Raw genomic sequence first — 24,926 nt, 5'->3', positions numbered from 1 at the left:
GCCCACTCACATGTGGTGTAGCGATTAAAGTATCAGACTCAGATCTGGAAGACCCAGGTTCAAATCCGCATTCTGCCCTTGAAGCTTGCCGGGCAACTTTGGGCCAGTCATATTCTCTCATCCTAACCTACCTCATAGGGCTGTTGTGAGGATAAAATGGAATATAGGAGAATGAGGTCATAAACTGCTTTGGGTCCCCATTGATGAGAAAAGCTGGGTATAAATTTCTATTTAACAGAGTCAATAATAGACCATGACTTATTCAGTGCATGAGTCCGTGGCAGAAGTAGCATTTGAACTCACATCCCAATACCAACTGCTTTATTCTCCAAAATACAGAGGCAGCATGTGATGTTGCTTGTCAAACTTTGCACCACATTATGTCCAAAGTAGAATTTGTCAGGTTACCACTGGCAAAACTCCTGTACCTCTAACAGTTGCACTGTGGGGGGAAATTCAACAGATGTTTTCTCCAGCGCTGCCAGAAAAAAAAAAGATGAACCTGTTTGTCTCTATAATACAGCTAGGAATGCCAGCCTCCAGGTGGGACCTGGGGATCCCCTGGAATTATACCTCATGTCCAGACTACAGAGATCAGTTCCCCTGGAGAAAATGGATGCTTTGGAGGGTGGACTCTATGGCATCGAGCCCCACCAAGGTCCCTGTCTTCCCCAGGCTCCATCCCCAAATCTCCAGGAGTTTCCCAACCTTGGATCTGGCAAGCCCCCCTCCCTCCATCTACTGCTGGTGGCCAGGAGGAACCTGGCAACCCTAAATACAGCAGATAAAGGCAGAGGAGCCTGCTAGAGAAAAGGGTGGCAACCTTAGGAATATGCATGTCAGGAATCCAGAAGCAGGAAAGGAGCAAGTGTCAGTAACACATTCATTAAAGAAATGAGAGGCGCCGGAGAGCGAGCCGCAAAGTCCATGCTCAGTCCCAACGCTATCATATAAACTCTTAGGCTAGCCATGGATCTCTCCATCTCCCACATTTTCATTGTGGAGGGAGTAATTGTATGGACCTGTTTGTAAGGATTACTGGGATATACGTATACATGAAGCATCTTGGGCACTCAAAAAGTGAGATAGAAATGCTCCCCTGAACTGGAACATATTTATGCAGAAACACTGATGGGTGGCTTATTAAATGTACTATTAATTAAAAAAAATATCACTCCACATGCAAAAAGCTAGCCTCCCCCATACTAGGAATGCTGAATATAGCTGCAGTCCTATAGAATTTACATAGGAGTAACTGTTATCGATCCCAACAAGTCTTAACTTCTGAAAAAAAAGATGCACAGGATACTTTGGGGGCAATTTCTGTTTGATAGAAAGTTTCCTCCAGTTTACCCTGTTTTCCAGCACTGCCTTTTCCAAAAGTCCTTTAAAAAGGCAGGAGACGGTTTTTCAAGACTATAATATCTGGGAAGATAAGCGAGGCATTGTTCTCTCCTGATAGCCCAGGTTGCGGGTTGTTTGTTGACTTTCAAAGATGGACCCAGGACATTTTCGCCTCTCCCCCCCCCCTTTAAGGAAAATATAATCCAATCCGGCAGTAGCTGATCTTGCGCTCCACTCCCTTGTTGTGCGGGTTTGCAATTGTCCAGGCTTCGATCACATGCCCGAGCCAAGCGGAGACTACAACGCCCGTCGTCCCCTGGTGCTCCCTGATCAATGGCCCTGATTTGAATAATCTGTGAGCTCTTGGCCTCAAGCCAATCAGCTGTCAGGGGCCCATGATAAATCGCAATGCATTATTGATAATCATAATTACTCTGACATGCGCATTCCGGTCCCCGGGAGTAATTTCCCAACTCGAGGAATTTGTTGTGAAGAAGCAGAAAATAATTGCTACTATTTCGCTCCCGATGCGGGTGCACCATGTCGAGGCGCAAGCAGGCGAAGCCGCAGCACATCCACTCGGACGAGCAGCCGCCCCCGGATGTAGCAAATGGTAAGGTCGGGGACGGGGGGGGGGGAGCCCGGGTCAATTGCCAACTGTAATTGATGGGCGAAAGAAATCAACCCCCGGGGGGGTTGCTGGTTTTTTGGGTGCGAGCGGCTCCTTTCTCCCACCCACCCTCTTAGCGCGTGGGGGGCTCCCTATTTTTTTGCGATCTGGAGCCAAACGGATCCCTTCAGTACCTGGACCACTTTTTTAATTATTATTTTTTTTTACTCATCCGAGCGCTTTTCTGCCGACCTTTCAGGAGCGGCGCGGAGCATGTGTGTATTCTCATAATCGTTGTTATAAATTGCAGTTTTTCTCCCCCTCTCTCTCTCCATCTCTGGCCAATCCGAACTGGATCTGGTTTTGGAACACCTTAATTTTTAATCCCGGGGGGGGCGAGGGAACGCCCCCTCTAATTTTGCAATTAATTTTCGCAAACTTTTTGTAAACTCCCCTCCCCCCCGGGCGTCTCTCTCCTTCTGCCCCTTTCTTTTCGGCCCCCCCCCCCGGTGAAAAACCCAACAGTTTTCCTCTCGACGGGTCCCAGGATGTCCTTTAAGCATCCTTTGCGGTCGGACTGCCTTTCTTCGCTTCTAAAGGGACTCTCCCCAAACTTTTTCCCTGTTGGAGGAAATCTTTCGGGGAGGGACGGGGCAGGCGAGAGAATCACCTTTTGTAATGTAAGGATGGGGTGGGTGGGTGGGTGCGGCGGGGGGGGGTCTCTTCTCCCTTTTCTTGATTCTCGCGGGAGGGGGGCGCTTCCTCGCTCTTTTTGCCTCTCTCTTCTCCCCCCCCCCCCAAAAAAATTGGGAACTATCTTTTATGGCGAGGGAGAGAGATCGTAATCAACCCGGGACCTTTTGTGGCTTGACCTCCAGCCATCTTTGATTTCCGACTTCCTAAAATAACTCCGGTGAGCTAATATGGTGCTTTGGGTTGGGGGGGTGGGGAGGGGAGAGGCGAGCTTCTTAAAATCTTTCCAAACGCGCCGCTGGCTTTTCTCTCTCCTCTTCCAGCTGCTGTTTTGGGACTTTTTCCCCCCTTCTCTCTCCCCCCCCCCCAAAAAAAAAAACGACACGCGAAATTTCTGGCTTTCTCCCTATAATTTATTAGCGATTTTTTTGGGGTGGGGGGGAAGCCGGCGAGTTTGCAGAACTCGCTAGAATGTTAACACGGAGACCTTTAAATGCCTGGTTTGGGGGGGGGTTGAATCCGCTGTATAGAGTTCAGGGAGCAGATCGTAAAACCGGACTGTATTCTGTTCTTGGATTTCGGATTTTCTTTCTCCCCCCCCTTTTTTTTTTTGGGAAGGATGGTGCGGAATAAAATCCGGGGGAGGGGTCTTTAAAAAAACCCAAAAAACTTTGAGCACTGGATATTTATCGATGGGATCCTCAACTTTGCAGCGAACGCGGGTGGGCGATCGAGTCTCCCAGAAGAGTACAACGGGGATATTAGGATTTCGCAATTAATTCCGATAGCGATCGGGAAAAGGGATCTCGGCTTTCCTTCAGTGGCGTCAGCGACCCTTCGGGGATACTTTTTGGTGTTTGTTTTTTTAAGTGCCTTTTTCCCCCCTGCCAAGGATGAGTGCCGGGAAAATGGGGCAGAATTACAAAAATCGAATTTATTCCTTTACGCTGGGGTGAGCGCAAGAATCTAGTTTTCCAAACGAATCTCCCCCCCCCCCATCGCCACCCCAATTAATGGAAATGGTCGGTAACAATGTATATTTGGGAGGGGAGGGAGTTATTCTGTTTGCAGTCCGCAGGAGGGGTTCGAGCCGTTTTCTCTCGCCCCGTCCTCTTTTCTTTGGAGCCCGAAAGTGCAATTGTTGAGTCCGGTTAATGGTGATTTAAGAAAACGGCGAGCTGGCCGGAGGGCCGTAAATCCCATGTTTAATGCATGACTGTTTTCCCTTTGTGCATATGGTTAGGATGGCGCACGGGTGGTGGTGGTGGGGGGGGGGTGATGTTTCCACATGTAAATCTTCGCCCGCTGCTGGAAAGCCACCTCCGGGGGCTGCCTGGAAACAAGAGGGTGAATAACGTGTTCCGAGTCTCGTGCTCAGGAGGGTTAGGGAATAGGGGGGGGGGAATACAACAGAGGTGCCTGTGCGCGTTCGCGATCCCGTCGGGGCCACCGCGTTTCCAATTATTAATTGCTTACTGCACCCATTTCTCACGATTTCACACGCTCGTTTGCAGCGGCGGTACTGCGTTCCCTGCCCCCCTTCTCCTTCAGTGGCGGGGGGGGGAGCACTTTCGAGGGCTGGCAAAGAAAAGGAGGAGGGGCGATCCCGTATTTTTTTTTGCATTCGCTTCTTATCACCCGATAACAATACCACGCTCTTAAATCCCAGGCAATTGTTTGGAAGGTGACTTTTTTTTTTACTTGCGTGCGGAGGGGACAGTTCGGTTGCTCTCGGGCGCCCCCCAGAGGACCCTGCCTGCCTTGAGCTGCGGGTCGCAAAAAGACTTTCCTGCCGTTGCCTTTAGAGATGGGACCCTTTCCTGGTTCAGGTCTTGCTCTTTCTAGCGTGCAGACAGGGCTGCCAGTCATTTTTGCGCCCTAGGCAAGGCGGACTACTTGTGCCTTACCCCCATTGCTAACCAATTTTCAGAAACAGATGTCTTTGTGGCAAAAATAAAAAAGCACAAGACTTTTTTATGAGACGTTATAATTAATGACATTCCATAGCACTGTTGTGGGACTTACCTTAAAGTGAAAAAAATATAATTTTTCAGTTGCATTTCCCCCCAGAAACGAGTCTGTTGAAAACTGTGCCCTTCTGGCCAGTTCTATGCCCCTCTGAGGTCTGCGCCCTAGGCAAACGCCGAGTTTGCCTGGTGGTAGCACCGGCCCTGAGCGCAGAGCTGGGTTAAATTGAGGTGGACACCCCCTACTCTCTCGGGATGTGAACGGATGGCTCTTTGACTCGACCCTAGAAAAGAGAGAGATCGTAATGTTTAAGCTCTTGAGTCTAGGCCGGTCTTTTTTGTGCCTAGATAAGAAATGTAAACCACTGTGTGAACCACTTATTTGCTACATTTGAGAAGAGTGGCTGTGTGTCGCAAAAATAAAAAGCTTCTCAGCCCCTTAAAAGCAAGTGTGATTTCATTGAATGCAGCACACGGGTGCCCAATGAAGAATCTTGCTTATAAAGGACTATGTCTCCTGTTTTGTATAGTTATCTTCACAACAGCCCTGTGAGGTAGGGAAGGTGGGGTGTATCTTATAGAAAACCACCCAACTGAGCGTTGAGATCTGTGTTTCCGGTATCAATGCGGTGTTTCCGGTATCTGCTACACCAAAGGTTAATGTGCAATAAATATTAGTAGGTCCCTTTCAGTCTTTGTAGTAATGTGGGGTAGAACTGATTTGGCACAGAAACATATTAAAGCCTGAATCGTAAGGGCGGGTGAGTCTCGAATCAGTTTCCTTGCTGTTTATGCTACATTTCAGTTAAACTCTGGAGATGCATTTTCAGATATCAAGTTGATGGCATTTAATTAGAAAAGTCCCCATAAGAGTTTGCGTGTATGCACACACAGAATCTTGTGGCACATGAAATGGTAATGTGTTCATTGGGTGTAACTGTAAAGTGGTTGTAAGCCTTGGTTCCAAAGCAAAACTAAAGCCACCTTTTTGTGTCTTAATTTGGTTAGTTGTAAAAAAACAATCTGGTGTGTATAGCTTTTGATTTCTTTAGAACTCTTCATTGATGTTTGTCTTTAAGGAGCCACAAGTCTGGCCACACACACTTATCTGTTATTGTATAGACTTAAAATGCTTTCTTGGCATGCACAGTTATCTTTTGGCTTTAGGGAAGGAAACTTATGCAAAATTAATATTTGCAAAGTCACCTGTGAATCTCCTTTCCCCCCTCCCCAAAAAGCAACAACCCCAGAATCATATGGGGGAGTTGGAAAATGTTGCTGCTGACTCAGTGATTAATTAACAGATCAAAAAAATAGCAGGTGGTCACTTGAGAACAATAATTGCATACTGAAAATTAGCATTTTCCACTGCAAAGGATTTAACTGCCCATTGTACTTGTGTAATAGCCATTAACCTACATTCTTTCCCTCCCTTCCAAAAGGCAGTTTAAAACTTTAAAAGGCTGCAATTTTTTCTTAACCCTGTAGCTTCCACTTGAGAATCAGAGTAACAAAAAAAGTATAAGACGTTGGGAATAAGTAGTGTTACAGTTAGGCTAGGCAAAGTGCTTAACGGTGGGCTAACGCAGCTTCAGTATTGGGAAATTTAACCCACACAATTGCTGGTTTAAAGAGAATCGGCTTGCAGAACTGGAAAAGTTTACATAAAAACAATATTTTTTGTGCTTTCAGAGAAGGTTTTAGAAATGGTTTCAGGCGGGTAGCTGTGTTGATCTGCAGTAGAAGAGCAAGATTCAAGTCCTGTGGTCCCTTAAAGATGAACAAGACTTCCAGGGTATAATCTTTAGAGCCACATGGAATCTGACAAAGGGAGCTGTGACTCCTGAAAGCTTACACCCTGTTCTCTAAGATGCTACTGGACTAGAATCCTGCTCTTCAAGAAATGGATATAGATTACACATTCGGGGCCGAAGAGAAACATCAAAGTTCCTGGAACAACTGGGAACAAGTTCTCGCCACTGACCTTGTATCTGAATCCAGCCCTGATCCACCTGTGTTAAGAGTGACTGGCGGTGGGATGAACCATTTAAACAGGGTCCCACGAGGAGGGTGGGGTTTGTTGCTCTTGTCTTCCTCACCCCCCCTTCCTCTCGATGCCAGTGAAATACTATATTGCTTGTAGGGACCGGGCCTTGTCAGCTCAGCCCGGCAGTGGGTGACGTTTTTGACAGAGCTGCTGCTTTAACCTCTGCCTCCTCCTGCCTGCGGTGGGTGGTAAGTTGATGTCAAGCTTACAATTAGGACTCTCATGCAATTGACCTTGGCAGCGGGGTTTTGCGCTCCTTAGCCTGGTCTTAAACACTGGCCTAGTGTTCAGTGTGGTCTGGGGCTGCCTTGTTGATAAGCAAGAGGACTTGCTGGTGGATGTAATTGAGTGTGGAAGAAGAAACGGGTCCTGGGATAAGGTAGAAGCCAGGGGTCTTTCTCCCCTCCCACCCTTCCTTCTCCCCCACCCTCTTCTAGAATGCAACCTCTTGCAGCTATCAGTGGACATTCATAATATGCGGGTGTCTCTGCTCCCCTTGTTTACTCATGAAGCCAGGGGATTTGGTCAGTAATGGGAATAACAATTCAGTAGCTATTTATGTCTAACTCAGTCCTTTTTAGATTGAGGGGTGGTTGAAAATACAACTGTTTTTAAGACCAACCAAAATGACCCAAAACAGTGGGCCAGTACTTGAGTTTTCCAGATCTCTTCATCAAGCTAGAATTTTAATGCGGGATGGAGGGGGGGGGGAATAAAAATATTTTCCCCTTTGTCTCCCTCCCCTTTAACATATAGCCTGGGGAAGAGTTCTGAAGAACTTGGAAGCTTGCGCTCTCTTTCGCGTCATTCTGGTGGGTCATAATAAAACATGGCTTTTGTGCTTGGATCTTTAAATTCAGATATGGGTTAGACTGCAAATAAGAATTCTCTTTATGGATATTCTGGTTTTTGTGCATCGTCTGGGCAGTCGTGATTGATAAGGAAGAGTCTTGCGGTACCTTAAAGATTAACATTTTTTTTAAAAAATGGCTTTTGTAGATCAGAACCCGCTGAGATGAGTGTTTAGCTTACGCTAGAATAAAAAGCATTGTATGTTTTAGGATATTCCAAGATTCCTGTTTGCGTTTTCTGCAACCGATTAATACAGTTGCTTTTCTGGAGTTAGGGATTCTTGTAAGCCAGTGGCCCCAGGTTAGGGTTGGCTACCTTGTGTACAAATAACACTTTGCTTGTGTCGCCTTTTTGTTGAACGCTGTGCACAGGCAGTTCATGTTCAAAATTAAAGTGACAAATAAATCCCTCATACTTTGAGCCAGAAAAAATTATTCTGGCAGTTCTTCAGAAATGGCTGTTTTCAGTAGCGTACAGAGATTGTCCTCCTTTTTTTGTTTGGCTGTTGTTCGCAGTGTTGGAACAGATGTTTTGGTTTTGAGCCTCTACGGAAAACGATGAGACTTTTTGTTTAAACGCTGGGGTTATCATTTGGCCACCTTATTTCTAAAGCATAAATTGTTTCAAAAAGTTCCCCGTTAGAAGGACAAGGAATATAAAGCTCTAACTGAGGAATACAATCATAAATGCAGTTCCTAGAAGGCAAGTCCTGTTGAATTCTGTGATACTTACTTCAAGTAAATCTACAGTGCTAAATGAAAGTTGATATTTTGTCTTTCCTCTGACAACGCTTAAAGGGTGATTGTATAATCCCTTTCATATGTGGGGTATGTGGTATTCACAAACCCTTCTGGCAGCCTGAATTGCGTATTCACTGATAGTTGAAAGCAAGATCAAAAGCCTCATGCATCAGATTTTATCCAAAGGTGTTCACTGGCCTACAAGTGTAACTAATTGGTATTGATCCAGCTCTGGGGATATCTGATGGTATTATTTACAATCATGGTTGGAAATTGGAATTGTTTAACCAAAAAAATCCCTTTTTTTTCATGTTTAAAAGGATGCACAGTGAAATAGAACCAAAGACCAAGTGAAATAGAACCAAATATTCAAAACTGTTGCAAGATGTTAATCTGGGTCTTTTATGTGCTGGTCAGAATGTTGTTGCTTTTGTGCATTCTTTTTTTGCCTCTGATGGAGGAGAGATGCTGAGGTTTTGATCTAAATGACCACCTTTTATTAGCAAACAAAGGCCTAAAATTAGAAGCCATTCATGACTTTTGAATGGTGTTGATGCCTCTAAAGATCATGTTGAGTTCTGGGGGGAGGGGCAGTTTGTACGCGTCAGACAGTGGTGGGGGGAGTAGCCACCATCCAGCCAGTTTAGGCAAAATCTAGTTTAAAATGCATCTCATTGAACTGAATGAGATGAAAAGTGTTCACTGTAGCAGGATCATGCCTTTTAAAAAAATCTACAATGAGGTGGCCTATTTGGAAATCTCTGTTTCTGACTCAGCGCAGAGCTTTTTGGAGAAGGATTGTTTCTAATCAAGTCACAGCGATGATACTGAAGCATAAATTTGTGGAACTAACTCGCTCACTGAAGACATTGTTAGGAGGCACTTGAGTAAATTAAGCCAGGCTATCAGATGATCTTCTGAGAAAAGCATGGGCATAGACTTTAGTACTCAGGTTTCACAATGGAATATAACCTCCTTATCTATTCTCTCTGTGGTTTCCATTCATTCGACTTCGTATCTAAACCTTCCACCTAATTTTAATGCAGCCTAAATCAGTGTTCACGAGATGTTGCGGAATAACTTCCCAGTAAACCTTTTTTTGGGGGGAGGGGTCTGAGAAATGAGAAGAGGAGGGGGACAAGACTCTGATACTCTGAAACCATTGACTGGGATTTTGCAGCAGTTTGAGAGACCTGGGTTTAAATGGGGCTGTGGCTCAGTGGTGGAGCATCTGCTCGGCTTGCAGAAGGTCCCAGGTTCAATTCCGCAACATTGCCAGTTAAAAGGATCAGGTGGTAGGTGGGGGTGAAAGACATCACCTTGATAGCCTGGAGGTCCACTGCCCATCTGAGTAGACAATGCTAAGCCTGATACACCAATGGTCTGACCCAGTAAGAGGCAGCTTCATGTTCAGAATGGATACTTTGCTACAGCCTTTCCAGTTGGGAGTGGAGTTGCTCTGTCCTGCCTCCTCAGTCTGTGTCGACTGTAAAATGGGTCCAGTTACAGCGCCGGTAGTTGTGATTGTGGAAGCACCTTGCAGTGTTGCTGTCCTAAAGCAATTGCGTGTTGGATGTATTTTAAGCTGGTTAGTTGACAAAGGTTCTGACTCTACATATCAGTAGATGTATTTCTGACCTGGTGTATGAGATGTTTGGGGCTGCCTTTTTAAATAAAAAAACAACAGCGAGGAAACATTAAAATGATACATACCACAACTGTTTACATGTTAGCTTCTGGAAGGGGTCACTTCCAAGTCTTCTTGTGCTGAATGATGCCCAAGCAAAACACGATCCCACTTATTGGTCAGGATCCTTGTTGGAAAAAGTCTGTGAACTTCTCTAGTGTCTTCAGTCTGGTGGGAAGTTACCATCTCTGAACTGAAAGTTTGTTCTCCTAATACCAGGAGGGAGGGGGCTGTTCACAAGTGATCAACTATTAGTATGTATATTTTCAGCTGGAGGCAGCTGTTTCTTTTTCTTCCTAGAAGACTGAAGCGACAACCTGAAACCAGCTCCACCCAGGGTCACCTAACCTGTTCAGATGTTCAGAGTGTTCTCCAAAGAGGACTTAAAATCAGGGCCTCCAAAATGTCTTCCCTTCCCCATTTCCATCTAGCCTGATAAACTCTAATAGAACTTTAAAAGATTGCACACTATTTTGTATTTACTTTTTATTAGGGCCAGCCAACATACGACATGGCCTTGTCTTTGAAAGATGCTCTGTGCGTGCTTAGAGGCGTCTCCCTTACTTGCATGTCATGGTTAGGTCTGGGAATCAAAAGGCACTTTAGGATTGAGCCCTGGGCTTTAACTAAACTCTAGGGATCGATTGTATGTGTGTGCACAGTGGCGGAGCTACATTTTTGGGACCCTGAAGCTTGAACTGTTATGGGGACCCCTTCCCAACCAGCAACGTCTGGGTAACCACTGTTACCTTCTTCAATGGGGTTGTTCTATGGCAGATTAGGGTTGCCAACCTCCAGATATCTGTCACTGAAGTCCCTCCCCAAACCCCACCCTCCTCAGGCTTTGCCCCAAAAACCTCCCGCCAGTGGCAAAGAGGGATCTGGCAACCTTATGGCAGATTTATTGATTCATTCTCTAATTGAGAGGCAGAAGGTCATCAGAGGGGGCTTGTTAGGGGAAAGAGGTGAAAATCTGATTTTTGGTGTTAAAATGCACAAGTGAGATGAGTGCAGCCTGAATTGAGAATTCAGGTGTCTTTTTATGGTTCCAATTGGCTCTAGCCTAAGGGCTGAGCTATAGAACTATTAAGCTATGCACCAACGAAGGATTTGAAGATCCAGCTGCCAAAATGTAGGCTCTGAATAGATTCTGGCGAGCTCAGCGAGCCCATACAGCTGGAGATTCGGGTGCTGCAAGCCCCCAAGAAAATTTTGAAATGTGACCAATTACAGGGACATTTTGAGGCCATGTGAAATTGGTATTAGAGCATATACTAAGGTCAATATTAAGTACTTCAACCCATTCGCTTATGATTCTATCACTAAAATGGTCTTATTTTAATAACAAACACTTTAAAAAACTCAATTGATTTTGTTGAAAAATTCACTCATAAAAAAATCGGTTGCTTCAGGGACCCTCCGGGATTAGGGGCCCTGAAGCTTAAGCTTCATTAATTTCATAGTAGATCCGCCACTGTGTGCGCATGCATTCATTCTTCCTCTACCTTCTGGGTTTTTATCTTCATAAAAAAACCAGTTGGAATTAAAACATTTGAGACACCCATCTAAAGAGAGACTGCTTGATTCCTGGAGAGGAGGGCAATGCCATAACTGGTGGTCCATCCGTCATTCGCTAGAGGCCATTGTAAGTCATTGGGACATGTTTGCTCTGTAGGTGTCTTTCTGTAGGATACTTGCTTTGGGACACGCTCTCAGTTTCCAAGATCAGTTATCAAACGTTCGAAAGTGGGGGCCAGCTTCTAAACTTGCTGTACTTTTCATAACCCACTTAACCAAACAACTCCACACTATTTCCTCTCTTCTCAATGTAACACACAGGAACTGGTTTAACACTGAGCTTGTAATTTCATATTTAGTAAGCAATGGGTTACCTTTCATGGCCGTTTTATGCATTATGCAGAGTAAACCCAGAATTTGCTATTGAGCGTCTTCCTTTTAGCTCACTCTGGTCCTCCTCCTCCTGTCTTGGCCTTGTGATCTGCTGCTGGGATACAGCTCCCAGTTTGAGAACCACTGACTAAATCCTTAGCTGTGGACTTAATTACAAGGCTCTTATTGGACCATCATTTCTTCTTGTGCTGGTTATACTGACTGCAATGTCTTTTGAACAATAACTGCGTATCCCTCTAGGCACTCCATGGCCCTTAATAGATGTTCTAAAGGATGGGTAAATTGAATGCACGTGGGAAGGGGCAGGCTCTGGCCTTGAACTATTCATTCAGCCTAGGTGCATAAACACGTATGGCACTCAGTGATCAAGAGCCCTGCTTTTAAAGGTTTCTGGGTCTTACATGTTCCAACAGGTTAGGGCTACCAGTCTCAAGGTAGGGCCGGGAGATCTCCCAGAATGACAACTGATCTCCAGGCTACAGACATTAGTTCCCCTGGAGGAAATGGCAGCTTCAGAGAGTGGATTCTATGGCATGGCATAGAGTCTGGGCGAAATGGAAGTCCCAGAGTGACATCATATCCCTGCTGAGTTCCCTCCCCAGGCACCTCCCCCAAATCTCCAGGAATTTCACAAGCCGAAGTGGGCAGCCGTAGCGCTGGCCTGATACGTGTGTTCCAGTGCATGTGGGTCGGTCAGAGGTGCAGCTTATGGCTGTGATCCTAATACACATTCCTTATTTTCTCTGCTGGGGAAAGGGCTGGTGTCCTGTAGGAAATGTGCCACTTGCCAGGATAAGCAATGGCACTCAGGAGAACTGGTGGAGAGGTAGAGTCAGCTACTCCAGAAGTCAAATAACATTATCCTGATTGAGGTTTGGGGGTCTTGTAGGTCACTGACTGTGCCTCATGACAGAAGGCTGAACTTGCTTTAAACCTGAAGGTTGTGATAGTGTTCTAAGAGCATCTGCTTGGCATGCAGAAGGTCCCAGGTTCAATCCCCGGCATCTCCAGTTAAAGGGACTAGGCAAGTAGGTGATGTGAAAGACTTCTGCCTGAGACCCTGGAGAGCCGCTGCCAGTCTGAGTAGACAATACTGACTTTGATGCCCCAAGGGTCTGATTCAGTAGAAGGCAGCTTCATGTGTTCAGTTGTTCTCAGTATGCATTGGGTGGGTTGCAGAGGATTTAAAGAATACAGGAAGATGAGTCCCTGCCCCAAGAAGTATAGTGGTGATGGAAAGGGTCATCAAGCCGCAGCTGACTTATGACAGCCCTATAGGGTTTTCAAGTTCAGAGACGTTCAGAGGTGGTTTGCCATTGCCTGCCTTCGTGTTGCTGTGCTAGGCTAGATTCTTCAAGCTAAACTGATCCTAGTTTGGGAGCTGCTGCCAAAAATTTCCATGTCATGTTACTTCTATGTGGATCCTCTGTGCGTGGAGTATCTGTGCCAGCCACTTCCAGAAATGAGCCATGGGCAATGGCCCCCAGGTAGAGGATGTGATCATGTTGATGTACCTGATTGAGGGGTCCTTTTGACTGTTTGCTTGTCTTGATGTGACTTTGCGGCATCTTCAGCACTGCGGTAGGACACACAAATGGTTGTGACACGTGAAGGAAATAGTAATGTAACTTACTCCCTAGCCGCCCACTTGTTAACCTTCAAAAGAGGAAAAAACTTCCAGATAGGAAGTGTGTATGATTTTTACCGGATATTTAAAGCAACAGTAAATGGTAAAATTATATGTATACCAAAGAATTGTTTTAAAATAAATTTCTTTGATTTATTATCAGTAAATGTTTGGTTTGTATACCTATTTCACATTCTTCTATACCTGGGGTCATGTAAAAATTTCTTGGGCGAAAAGGGGTCGTGAGTGGAAAAAGTTTAAGAAGCCCTGTCCTAGAAGTTAGTCTAAAAAAGAGAAGCCAATCAATCCCATTTTTATTGAGGCCAAGCATAATAACACAACAGTGTGCATGCTTCAGGTTCTTTAGAACTCTTCATCTGGCTGGAGGTCAAAAAGCAAGGGACTCTTAAGGCCACCGACATCTCTGTTAGCATCTTGTGTGGGTTGCTTTGTCGACTGCAGTGCACACAGGGTGTGGCTGGCTGGTTTCAAGTTGCGCCCTCGATATAACTGGAGTAACTCTGTGCCACCCTAGCTCTTCTCTATCATTTAAGTATATGCAATATTTTCGAGGATATATTTGTTGCTTAAATGTGGCTAATTTTGTCTGCAGTTAGAACACAGGATGATGATGTGCTCTTGAATGATACACTATTATAAAGTGTAACTCAGTACCCAAATACTCCGCTGGTCCGATAGTGATTTGTGAGACTTTTTTTCTAACCGCATCACACATTTATTTTTGTTTGCTGTGTTGTCTTTTTCAACTCCCTGCACCAATATTTTGATCAACCCTTAATTCCGCAATTGATTTCTTAGATCACCCCTGATCAACTTTTAAGAATGCCCTGCTCTGACAGTCATTCATTCACGTTTGCTAAGGTTACATATGGTGAGCAGTTTGCAAGCTGTCTCTTTAGTATTCAATAAATTTACAGATTTGGCTTGTAGAAAACAGGCAGCCCAATCCTGAAGGGGGGGGATAGATCTGTGGCAGCTGGGAGCAGTACAGCCGCGCTGCCTCCTCAGACTTCCTGGCTACCACAGGGGCAAAAAGAGTATAAAAAATTAAAAAGGGGGATCCCCCATTGCCTACAATGGGGCTGCACCACCAAAAAAGGTGGTGCAGCACCTCCGCCATGAGTCGGAAGCGACTTGACGGCACTTAACACACACACACAGCACCTCCGCAGCACAAAGGGGCATTCCCGGGGCAAAAGGGGTGAGGAAGCTGCCTAAGCAGCTCCTCCCCCCGGGAACTCCCCTCCCCTACGCCGGCGCAGGCTTTCCCTTTCCCAGGCTTTCCCTTTCCTAGACGCTGGCATGCTTGCTCCCGCTGTAGCGTAAGTGCCACCTTATTCCGTGAAAAGGTTAGGTTTGACAATAACATAAGTACTGCGTATATTTTAATTTTTCCCATGATTCCCATGGCTTCAGAATTTCTAGAAATGTTAAATCCTTACTCCCTTTCCTGATTAGCAATTTGAAAGCTTTACTGGGGTATCCGAACTGGGATGATTCTCCTGGGATGCTCCATCAATTGACCAGAGAGCGCGATGCTGTATGGCTGTCGGGGAGAGCCAGCCAAGCGGTCTCATCTTTGCACGCCCATGTTTCCCAGAGGTCCAGTTGTGTGGCCGAACTCATACGATCTTCTGGCTGGATGTGGCTACTTAACTGATTCTTCTGTGATTCTGGTGTGTGTGTCGCAGGCACTTAGGTGGCCAACGATGCACAGACGGCATTTTCCTGATTTCCCCCACCCCCCAATAATGCAAACATTCCTGTGTTGGTCACTTAAGCTCACCATCGAGGCTGCTGGAGCTTCCTTTAAAATCTTCCCGAAGCATTTCCCGTATCTGAAGTGACAACCTGCTTGCCTTTTGTGATGTGGGAAATGCTGTGTGTGGGGAGAGGTATCAAAGGCTCGGCTGGTGTCTTTTTTCATGTATAAATTACAACTCTGGCTTTCTGCTGTTGAGTTGGGAAGATGAAAGAGCATCTATACAGCAACCTGACCAGGGTGGATAAAAATAAATAAATAAAATTTAAATCGGATTTTTATTTAAAGCAGATTTTTCCTCAAAAAGCATTTTATTAAAAATCCATCTAAAGATAGTTTTCTATTTAAGGTACATTATTGTCTAAAGGTTATTCGTCATGAAATAAGGATTAGTTTGAGGCTGTATATTCATGCAGTGTTTAATGTTTTTGGTAAATAAATTCCATTAATCCATTCACAATGTCATGCTCTTCCAGAGGTTTTTGTATGATTATTTTAGGCAGTTTTTCTATCTAGAATATATAATTACAGATATGCTTGGTTTTGCCATTCTCAAAACTGAATTTGAGTCTGCAGAGATAACATGCCTCTTCTTCACAGCAAATATGTTATAAAATAAACATACAGAGTTGAGAAAATGACCTTAATCCCATTGTTCCTTTGAAATTCTATGTACACAGAATCAGCCCCTTACCTCGTAAGTGCTAAGTTTCAAGAAGTTCAATGAATTGAAGATTGTTTGGAGTGGAATAGATCTGCACAAGGAGCTAAGTGCATGATTTAAATCTTGTCTTACTGACTAGTGATATAAATCCTGATTTAAATCAGTGGTTCTCAACCTGGGGCCATATGCCCCCCCGGGGGGGGCAGGATATTCCAAGGGGGCCACAGGTGAAAATTGCATAAATGGGGGGCCACGGCACGAGACTAGGGGGCCACAGAGGGAAGTGAGAAGTGAAGAAATCAGAGAAGTGACCGAGAAAAGAAAAAAAGAAAACAGAAGTGAAGAAAATAGAAAACAGTGGTAGAGGCTTTGTTCTTCCTTGTATGTGAACATTGTTGTTTATTAGCATGTTGAATTCCCTTGTGGATCAGATTGTCTGAGGAAGGCACCATCTCGAGAAGTATTTGTGGGGGCCCTGTAAGGCCATTTATGTCTGAGGTTTTTTAATGGGGGTGTTGAGCAGCAGGCATTTTCTTATATGGGGAGCTATAATGTATATCTTTTTTCTTAATGGAGTTTAAGCTGCCTTGAGCCACAAGGGAGTTTTGACTATCAAAAGTTTTTTAAAAAGGTAAAGGTCCCCTGTGCAAGCACTGGGTCGTTCCTGACCCATGGGGTGACGTCACATCCCGACATTTACTAAGCAGATTTTGCGGGGTGGTTTGCTAGTCCCTTCCCCAGTCATCTTCCCTTTACCCCCAGCAAACTGGGTCCTCGTTTTACCAACCTCGATAGGATGGAAGGCTGAGTCAACCTTGAGCCAACTACCTGAAACTGACTTCCATCGGGATCGAACTCGGGTCGTGAGCAGAGCTTGGACTGCAGTACTGCAGATTACCGCTCTGCGCCACGGGGCTCCTGAAAATCTTGTTGGTCCAAGGTGCTACTGGACTCGAATCTAGCTGTTCTTTTATGCTGCTTGGGGGGGATGGGAGTAAGTAATAGTCCAGTCTTATGCAGAGTTGCTCCATTAGGGTTAGACTAGAGGAACTCTGCATAAGATTCCAAGGAAGGGATTGGCAAAGCAGCCTATATAAAGTAACTTCTTTTATGCTGAGTCCCCCCCAGTTGTTTATTTACTGATATTAATGTGGTTTCTATGTCTTCCTGTGTGTATTTCCTCCTAAGCCCTGTATAATTGTCATTGTTAATAGGTGTGCACACATTTTCATTTTATCTGGTATGGTGAAGTTTCCTTTTAAAATACGAATAGTTTTGAATTACCTTTTGAGAATGCAAAACTTTAGCCACTTAAAATGCCGACTGTGCAAGAAACCTGTGTGATGTTTCTCGGGTGGGTTGCCAAGCTCTAGTTTGAGGACATGTTTTCAAAACCACTACTGTGTGGGAAGCTGTTTTGTTTTTTAGCATTTAGCATCTCCCTTCTTGATGGGCAGGGGGGAATGAATCTTTTGCTCTACCAGACCTTGACATTGCCTCTTCATCCTCCGTAAAAGTTTTACTGGTATAAATGATTCAGTGCTTGCCACGAATTGTGGGTGTGTCGAACTGCTGTTTGTGCCTTTACAGTGTGCCTGTGATTGTTGAGAAAGTTGAGTTTTTCCCCTTCAGTACTGAAAATAGATTTTTTTTAAAAATGTAACTCACATGAATGAATCCCTGTTTTACAACAGGCGAAAGCTTAGCACATTTCATCAGGGCCAGGTAATCTTAAAATCTGGTAGATTGATCTGACTACACGTATGTGACCAGGTGCCATCTCCCCCCACCCCACCTAGAATGCTGGAAAACCTCTAAGCAAAATTGCTGGATGTGAGAAAAGGGCAGTGGAGGTGAGGGAGAAGAGAGGAAATGGAAAGAAATCTGTGATGGAATCGAAGGTTGACCAGAAAGTAGGATTGCTAATCTCTAGGTGCCCTGACCTGGATGGCCCCTAGGCTAGCCTGATCTCGTCAGATCTCAGAAGCTAAGCAGGGTCAGCCCTGGTTAGTATTTGGATGGGAGACCACCAAGGAATACCAGGGTTGCTGTGCAGAGGAAAGCACTGGCAAACCACCTCTGTTAGTCTCCTGCCATGAAAACCCCCCCAAAAGGGGTCGCCATAAGTCGGCTGTGACTTGACAGCACTTTACACCCACACAACCTCTAGGTAGAGCCTGGAGATCTCCCAGAATTACAGCAGATCTCCTGTTCCCCTGGAGAAAATGTTTTGGAGGGTAGACTATATGGCATTTAATCCCTGTCCTCCTTGGGCTCCTCCACCGCATCTCCAGGAATTTCCCAAGAGTTGGCAGCCCTATCAGAATGATAGTAGTGCAGAAGAGAAAGAAGTGTCTTTCCACCAGGCTACGTTGAGGGGTGGGTTTGTGTGTATCAAACTTTCTTGATTCTTACTTTATTACAAACCATACGGCCATTGGTTGGGGCCAGCTGCTGCTAGGTCTTATTCACATGTGCAGGTAATTGGAACGAGGTGACTACAAGAGCGTCGGTATCTGAAGGGAGTTTTGCTGAAACCGTGGAAATCTCTCCTGAGGAGTGTTTGCATCTGTATAGGATGTTGTCAACAGGAATGATCAGAGTTCATCCATATTTGCTGCCTGGGGTGGAGAAAAATCCCTCAGCCAATGGGCACTGGCTTGGTTTTCAGACCCTTTGGAATCCTAGAAACGTAAGCCTGCAGCCTTCACGCATGCTGAATAATGCACTTTAAATCCGCTTTCAACGCACTTGGGAACCAGATTTTACTGTGTAAAATGGCAAAATCCACTTGCAAATTAGAGTGCATTGAAAATTCAGCATGTTGAATCTGCAAAGGATAATTTTATAACTTGGAGCCTGACCTTTAGGATCTATTGGTTTTATTTGGCTGTTAAATGTGATAATGACTGAGACCTATGCATTGGGGGAAGAGTAAGTGTGTACGTTTTTTACCAGGCTATGGACTACTTACATCATTGCAGGACTTGCCTTTCATGAAGTTGGCATGGAATGGGGTGCTGAGGATATTGCAACTTTGAATTGAGCCCAATGGTTTGAACCATTTGCTAGATTTCTGTATGTAAGTGGTTTGGTTTTTAATTTTCATCCTCAGGAATTCTTCCCCTGGGGTGATAATATTTTTAACACACTCATATAAGCCTTCCCTTGTTGGTGACAATATGAACTGCTACCACACGGGGGAGCATTAATAAGAAAAACAAATCAGATAAAATCACTTTTATTTTAGCAATCTGCTGGCACATCAGTAAGCAAATGTCCTTCTCTATGGTATGGCATGAGTGAATGTCCACCTTTGGTGTTTTCATAGTGGAGATCTAGCACAACTCTGGCTTGACGGAATGCACAGAATAACTATTAAAATAGTGTTTCGTGGAATACTACTACATTTTTACAACTGTGTCTTTATGTGATTCCTAACTTTAATTAAAAGGTAAAGGTCCCCTGTGCAAGCACCGGGTCATTCTTGACCCATGGGGTGATGTTGGGATGTGACATTTTCTAGGCAGACTTTGTTTACAGGGTGGTTTGCCAGTGCCTTTCCCCAGTCATCTTCCCTTTACCCCCAGCAAGCTGGGTCCTCATTTTACCGATCTCAGAAGGAAGGAAGGCTGAGTCGACCTTGAGCCGGCTACCTGAAACCGACTTCCGCTGGGATCGAACTCAGGTCGTGAGCAGAGCTTTGGACTGCAGTACTGCAGCTTACCACTCTGCGCCACAGGGCTCCCTTAACTTTAATTAGCATGGTATTAGAATAGGGTTGCCAGCTCCGGGTTGGGAAATACCTAGAGATTTTGGGGGCGGAGCCTGAGGAGGGTGGGGTTTGGAGAGGGGAGGGACTTCGATGCCATAGAATCCAATTGCCAAAGCGGCCTTTTTCTCCAGGGGAACTTATTTCTATCGCCTGGAGATCAGTTGTAACAGCGGGAGATCTCCAGCCACCACTAGGAGGTTGGCAACCCTATATTAAAGCTACTTTGGATATTGCGGTGGACTAATAAGTGGAAGCACTAGTGACTGGCTGCTGTGTTCTGTAAGGGCCTTAAAAGTTCATCTAAGAAGTGATGCTGGTTCAATTTCAGTTCAGGACTGCTGCACGAGAGGAGGGTTGGCAGTTACGCCTTCCCACCTAGTGACAGTTTCTTGACACAAAAGAAGATGCTCCAGGGAGTTGCTGTGGGGCCATTTCAAATCAGGAAAATGGTGCAGGTGGCAGACTCAAATCCATCCTCCAATGACCCTCCAATGACAGTGTGGTCCTGTTTTGATTTGTAATCGTACCCCTGCATGCCTGGAAACTAAGTTAAAAATACTGGAAGTTCTCTCTACAGGTCCCAGCGTCGCGTGTAACTGAGCCTTGCGGGGTGGGGCAGAGTCCCCTTCGCGCTCACCCGCCAGCCACGTCCCTCTGCTCGCACAGGCCCAGAGGGCGCCCAAGAAGCCACCGGCCATGCCGAGTGCGGGCGCTTGGCTTCCTTTCCCCACTTGCCTGGCCGGCTGGCTGGCCACACACGCTCCAGCGGCGGGAGAGTCCGCGGGCCGCAGCCAATCATGGGCCGGAGGTTCCCCACCCCTGCTTTAGGCTGATCCTGCATTGAGCAGGGGGTTGGACTAGATGGCCTGTGTGGCCCCTTCCAACTCTGATTCTAACAAGGGCCCATTTCCATGCGTTACTACTCCTTGGAACAATTACCACTGGCTGTACTAATGTGCATTTGAACATAGAGATGTAAAGGCCTAGAGAAAAACCGACACTTCCTGAGTGAGGTGTTTCCTGGTCTTGTCTTTTTTTTCCAATGGAAAAATCAGAAATTTGGGGATCACTGGAAAAGACTCCAGTGGAAATATTTTGTGTTTGGAATGAACAAAATCCTTTTTAAGACGCTTCTTTACTCACTCAAGATGTGCCATAATACTTTTTTTTAATGTAAAACAATCAGCATGAGAAAATGAGAGTTGCTGTAGCCGTTCACAGCTCTCATTTTAGTGTTGACTAGACAGACAGTTCTGCTTGTGGAAAATGAAGCCATTTATACTTTTCATAAACATGCCAAATAGTATAATTGTACTGTTTGCTACGTTACACATGGTGTGTTTTATGTTAAGGTAGGGAAATAATTTTAGAGTTAATAAGAAATAAGTACTGTATGTATTGCAGTTTTTCTTCAACTTTGTGTGTTTTTCTGGTCTGGAAATCAAGAAAAATATTTTTCCCCATGGCTGTGACATTTTATGGCTCTATCTGTGTACCTGTCTTTTCTTGCAGTTGTCCAGTACACCATAATAGATGGGGTTTTCTGGGCTTGTACAAACCCCTATTTGTGAGTAGCTTCAGCAAGACTAGGGTGCCATCCTCTAGGTGGGGCCTGGAGATTTCCCAGTACTGCAGCTGATCTCAAGGCTATAAAGATCAGTTTCCCTGGAGAAAAATAGCTGCTTTGGAGGGTGGACCTTCTGAGGTCCTTTGCCACCCCACATCCTATCTTCACCAGGCTGAATCCCTAAATCTCCAGGAATTTCCCAGCTTGGAGTTGTGCAAGACTCAAAATAAGGTTTTCTTGCAAGTTAATAAAATTCATTTTCAGTGAATATACCGTCAGAATGAGATCGATTGTCTCTCTTGCGCTTTCTCTGAGTATAGGACCTGGTGGCAAGATCCAAGTTACAGCAGCAATCAGGGACCATTTAATCCAGTCAAACTGGAGAGCACCATGATGTCTTTGGGCATGACTAATTTCTCTGGAGGTGTGAAGGCCATAGGGCTTTCAGTAGACTCCATGACTTGCAGTAGACTTATGCTAGTATTTCCTTGTTCATGGCTACCTTTAAAAAAAACAAAAAAAACAAAACATTTGCATTGGGTAGCCCATCCATTGCAAATCTCTGAATTAGGCATAGGGATACAATTCATACACCCACAGTATTGTTACATTTTCTTTGGACATTATATAGGAGATTTTCGCCCCATTTAAAGCATAAAATTGTCTGAGCCTGTAGCAGAAATGAAAGCTGGGTTTTGAAAATAGGGTTTTGCCGTCTTCTGTACTGGACCATGCATAGTCTGGATTTTATTTGGTAGCTCAGTTCATTCTCGGCCTACCAACAATTTCTTCCAACTGAGAAATTTTTATCTTGATCTTAATCATAAACTTTCCTTGATACATTTTCCCTGTCTTTTTTAAATGCCTCTCTTAGGGAGTCCACAAGACGACCCAGGTGACAGAGAAGGGGAAATGAGTGCCAAAAGGTGCCGAACGGACGAAACCAACATCTGTGAGAAATGCTGTGCAGAGTTCTTCAACCTCTCCGAATTCCTCGCACATAAGAAAAATTGCACTAAAACACCGCCTGTCCTAATCATGAACGATGGGGAGGGAGCCATGCCCCTGGAGGACTTCCCCAACTCCTCGGAGAGTTTCCCGAACAATCGGATGGACCGAACTGCCAAGGACAGTCGCGCCAAGGGCTGCTCTGGTTCTGTGGAAGACAGGGGAGAGAAAGCGGGTGCCGAGCCGGTGGGACGGATGTATCTAAAAACGGAACCCCCTGTGGCCCCTGCAGCTCACGGTTTAAGCTATTTACCCAAACCTAAAGTACCAAACACTAACGTGACTTTGCAGACTATCCGTGGCACAAAAGTGGCCGTTAACCAGTGTGCCTCCGAGAGCCTCTCTCCGTCGGCAGCTGGCCTCCACGCTATCCCGATGATCCTCGAGCAACTCGTGTGCCTGCAGCAACAGCAGCTCCAGCAGATCCAACTAACGGAGCAAATCCGCATCCAGATAGCCATGATGGCTCCCCACGTCCTTCACCCTTCCATAGCCACTGCTGCGGATCCTCTCAAAGCTTTGGGCGCTCACATGTCCCAACAGCTCTCGGCTGCCGTTGCTTTAATCGGACAGAAAGCTGGGAACCAAAGCCTATCACTGGAATCCTTGAAACAAGGCAAACTACCTCATCCGAACGTTGGCATTCCGGCTGCTGTCTCCATGGCCGCCGGGCTCGCGCCTTCCCTTTCCTTGAAGCCTGAGGCAGGCCGGGGTCTGCCCGGCTCCATGTCACGCTTCCCAAGCCCTTTGCTACCTCAATCGTCCAGCTCAGTCATCTTCCAAAGCCTGCTCCCAGCGGTTTCCCCGGCGGTTGACCCCGCGAAGAAAGGGAAAGGGAAGCCGCCGAACATGAACGTGTCTGAAAGCAAACCGAATGCGGAAGAGCCCTTCTTCAAACACAAGTGCAAATTCTGCGGCAAGGTCTTTGGCAATGACAGTGCCCTGCAGATCCATCTCCGCTCCCACACTGGCGAAAGGCCTTACAAGTGTAACATTTGCGGCAACCGCTTCACAACCAAAGGGAACCTGAAAGTGCATTTCCAGCGGCATAAAGACAAATACCCTCACATCAAAATGAACCCCTACCCGGTTCCTGAGCATCTAGACAATGTGCCCACTAGCAGCGGCATACCCTATGGAATGTCTGTCCCACTGGACGAGTCGAATATGATTGTGGATACGAAGCCTATTTTGACCACGCTGCCTGCCTCCGTAGGTATAGGCTTACCTCAGAACGTTTCCCATCTACCAAACATCAAGGATTCTCTCACTGGGGTACTTGTGAGCGACATGCACATGCAGCCAAGGCCTTCTCCGGAAAGCGAAGGGGGTTCTTCATCAGGGGCGGCCAGTCATGAGTCGGGGATTGAACCAAGCCAAAGTTCCCCGCAAGCCAGCTGCAGCACAAGTGCCTTTCAGCCAGGCAGAAGTGGCGAGCAGGGTTCCGAAACAACCAAGCTCCAGCAGCTGGTGGAGAACATCGACAAATCCACGGCTGACCCCAACGAGTGCCTGATCTGCCACCGAGTCCTCAGCTGCCAGAGTTCTCTCAAAATGCATTACCGGACCCACACCGGCGAGAGGCCCTTCAAGTGCAAGATCTGTGGCCGTGCCTTCTCTACCAAAGGGAACCTCAAGACGCATTACGGCGTCCACCGAGCGAACACGCCGTTGAAGATGCAGCACTCCTGCCCCATCTGCCAGAAGAAGTTTACTAACGCGGTTGTGCTGCAGCAGCATATCCGTATGCACATGGGAGGGCAAATTCCCAACACGCCCGTCCCAGAAAACACACGTGACAGTATTGATGTGGAGGGTGCGGTAGCTGAGAAGAACGGAGACCCGTGCCGTCCAGATGAGAATGTAGAAAGCATGGAGACGGCAGGACACCTGGAGCTGCAGGATGGTCCAAGCCACTCTTCCAAGCCACCCATCCCTTGCGATACTCAACCCGATCCTTCCAGCTCTGTCTTTTCAAGCATATCAGTTCTGGAAAACCAGATGAAAATAGTCAACTCGGCTTTGACCTTACAGCGTCAAAGCAGTCTGAAGTCCTGTGACAATGGCTCGGCAGAGAGTGATGGCATGACCAACGATTCTTGCTCGGTAGCAGGTGATCCAGACTATCAAAATGGCAGCCGTAGCCCTGTTGCTTCTGAATCAGCTTCCTTCCTGGCATTGTCTCCGGCCAACAGTCAGGCGGAGAGCACCAGATCCAGGTCTCCGGGTTTTAACATCCCAGAAGATGGTGTTGCAGGAAACAAGTCTGACGGTCCTGAAATCCATCCCGTAGAAAGGGACAGTGCTTTGGATCTAACTTACAGCAATATTGGTCGAAAGGTTATTAAAGAGGAGCCTGGCCTACACTTCCAAAATGGAGAGTATGGTGAGTCCGTCAAGACATAATAGATATAGTTTTATAGATCCGAATTGAAATAAGTGGCATGGTAGTATATTGTCTGGTTAAAAGCTTGTGTTGATGCTTGCTGCCTATAGAAGGTTGGTCAAAACCCTCAGGCCCAGGCTAATTCAACAATGCCCTGCAACATAACAGGAACACGATGCAAGCACCCTTTTTATACATCCTTGGTGGACTGCAAACAAACCATTGGATTCTGCAGGGCAGTTAAGCAACCAAAATGATTAGGGAC

At 45.9% G+C, this 24,926-nt stretch overlaps 1 protein-coding gene across 2 annotated transcripts in view; it reads left to right on the top strand.

Annotated features, from left to right (window-relative positions):
• Positions 1-1,632: 1,632 nt before the first annotated feature.
• Positions 1,633-24,926, top strand: part of SALL4 (spalt like transcription factor 4) — a 29,726-nt gene continuing 6,432 nt past the window's right edge. Inside the window, exons 1-2 of one of the 2 annotated variants that reach the window (XM_056845395.1) lie at positions 1,633-1,957; positions 22,142-24,661. In XM_056845395.1, the coding sequence (XP_056701373.1) occupies positions 1,885-1,957; positions 22,142-24,661 (2,593 nt within the window). In that variant the 5' untranslated portion in view covers positions 1,633-1,884. Of the gene's footprint in view, positions 1,958-2,786; positions 2,868-22,141; positions 24,662-24,926 lie in introns of those variants that run through there. The other variant, XM_056845396.1, reaches the window with a different exon arrangement.

This window comes from Euleptes europaea, chromosome 2 (genome assembly GCF_029931775.1).
Source record: "Euleptes europaea isolate rEulEur1 chromosome 2, rEulEur1.hap1, whole genome shotgun sequence".
In the NCBI taxonomy this organism is placed as follows: domain Eukaryota; kingdom Metazoa; phylum Chordata; class Lepidosauria; order Squamata; family Sphaerodactylidae; genus Euleptes; species Euleptes europaea.
This window is presented reverse-complemented; position numbering and strand designations above follow the sequence as displayed.